We start from the raw sequence: 1,662 nt of genomic DNA on the forward strand, positions 1-1,662 counted from the left end.
CTTCTCGAAGCATTTGCTTACGATGGGGGTCAGGGCTACAGGTCGCCAGTCGTTTAATGAGGAGATGGTGGAGGATTTGGGTACAGGGACGACGGTGGCCATTTTGAAGCAGGCTGGGACTACAGACAGAGAGAGGGAAAGGTTGAAGATGTGCGTGAACACTCCAGCCAGCTGAGCCGCGCTTGAGGACCAGTAGCTTTGCGTGCGTTCACCTTCCTGAAGCACCTTCACTTCAGGCCAACACGAACATAATCACAGGAACGCGTTTAAACAGACGTTACTAACACATTTACATGTAAATACATATTGCCCCCCCCCCCTTAATCCTTTGAATGAATGTTAATAAAAGTTTTTATAATAAAAACTAATTATTGTTATTTAATCTCACAAATGTGGGAAATATTTATGAGAGATTGTTCTCGCTTCAGGCCGAGGCCATACACGTCAACCCGTTGTACATCCTGATCCCCGCCACCCTGTGCACATCCTTCTCCTTCCTCCTGCCAGTGTCCAACCCACCAGGTGCTGTGGTGTATGGCTATGGACACTTTACCACCCTAGATATGGTGAGTTCTGTCACAAGAAAATAGAGGTTGCAACTAGAAATAACTCTTTCACTAAATGTATGCTGGCCATAATTCACAAGAAAAATCTGATCCTGTCTGCTGCAGGTTAAGGCGGGACTTGGCGTCAACACGATTGGAGTCCTCGCCGTCCTGCTGGCCATGGCAACTTGGGGAATTCCTTTGTTCTCACTGGATACATACCCCGACTGGGCACCGACCTTCAACTCCACGACGCCTTGATGAGCGGACTCCGGGCGTAGTTTTCAGTGGTCAGACTCTGAATCCTGAAAGAGACTCAAAAAAGGCTCCCGAGTTCGACGCTTAAGAAATAGATTAATGTGCTTTAACTAACCCAAAGCTGAAAGGGTGTATTCATGTTTCTGTAGTGGTGTTACTGCTTCCTCTCCACCAACAGGTAAACATTTAGAAGCCCCTGTTTCGGTGCTGCAGTCGCGGTAAACCTGGTTGCCAACAAAAAACATTTAAAGAAGTCATGTTGTCAGCAAATCTAATGTGCAGACCCAGGCTAACAATCAGTTTATCTTACTACATCTTCTTTTTCTCTATCATAACACTCCACTGTTTTTCAAAAGTCAGGATGAGATATCCTCCTAAAAATCCCCCCAAATACTCCCAAACTGCAGCTTAGCAGAGAAGAGAATGACGTCTTTGCTGCCGTCCTGAGTCATTTTGCATTCAACAATAGACGCCCAGCCCTGAAAACCTTTGGATTTGCACTTCTTCATTGCACCTTTTGAAAGTTATTTACTATACTTTATAGGTAAATTAATATTTAAAAAATTTGCCAACTGAAGTTTGATGTCATGGAATGTTACTGGAATAAACAATCAGAGCAATTTGAGTTTTTCTATTTGTTACCATCATGCTGAGTGCTGCTGCAGGCAGGATGAGGACCTAAACGCAGGACTCGAAACAATAAGGTAAACTGAAGGAAGCAGCTTATTGCACTGTAGCAAAACCTTTACAAACACAGAAAAGAAAACCTGGACGGGGACCTAAAAGAAAACAGGGAGCTAGGAACAAGGGTAAACCAGAAACAAGTGGACGAACACGGGGAACACAGCTGGGAGAGATC

General features: G+C 44.6%; 1 protein-coding gene across 1 annotated transcript in view; it reads left to right on the top strand.

Moving 5' to 3' along the window:
- LOC102214191 (solute carrier family 13 member 1-like) overlaps nucleotides 1-1,176 on the top strand; it is a 17,875-nt gene extending 16,699 nt beyond the window's left edge. Inside the window, exons 14-15 of the mRNA XM_005748295.1 lie at nucleotides 429-566; nucleotides 672-1,176. Of these exons, the coding sequence (XP_005748352.1) occupies nucleotides 429-566; nucleotides 672-806 (273 nt within the window). The 3' untranslated portion in view covers nucleotides 807-1,176. The remainder of the gene's footprint in view (nucleotides 1-428; nucleotides 567-671) is intronic.
- The last annotated feature ends 486 nt before the right edge of the window (nucleotides 1,177-1,662 follow it).

Source organism: Pundamilia nyererei, unplaced genomic scaffold (genome assembly GCF_000239375.1).
Source record: "Pundamilia nyererei isolate P.nyererei 1_Seehausen unplaced genomic scaffold, PunNye1.0 scaffold00218, whole genome shotgun sequence".
NCBI classification, from domain to species: Eukaryota; Metazoa; Chordata; class Actinopteri; order Cichliformes; family Cichlidae; genus Pundamilia; species Pundamilia nyererei.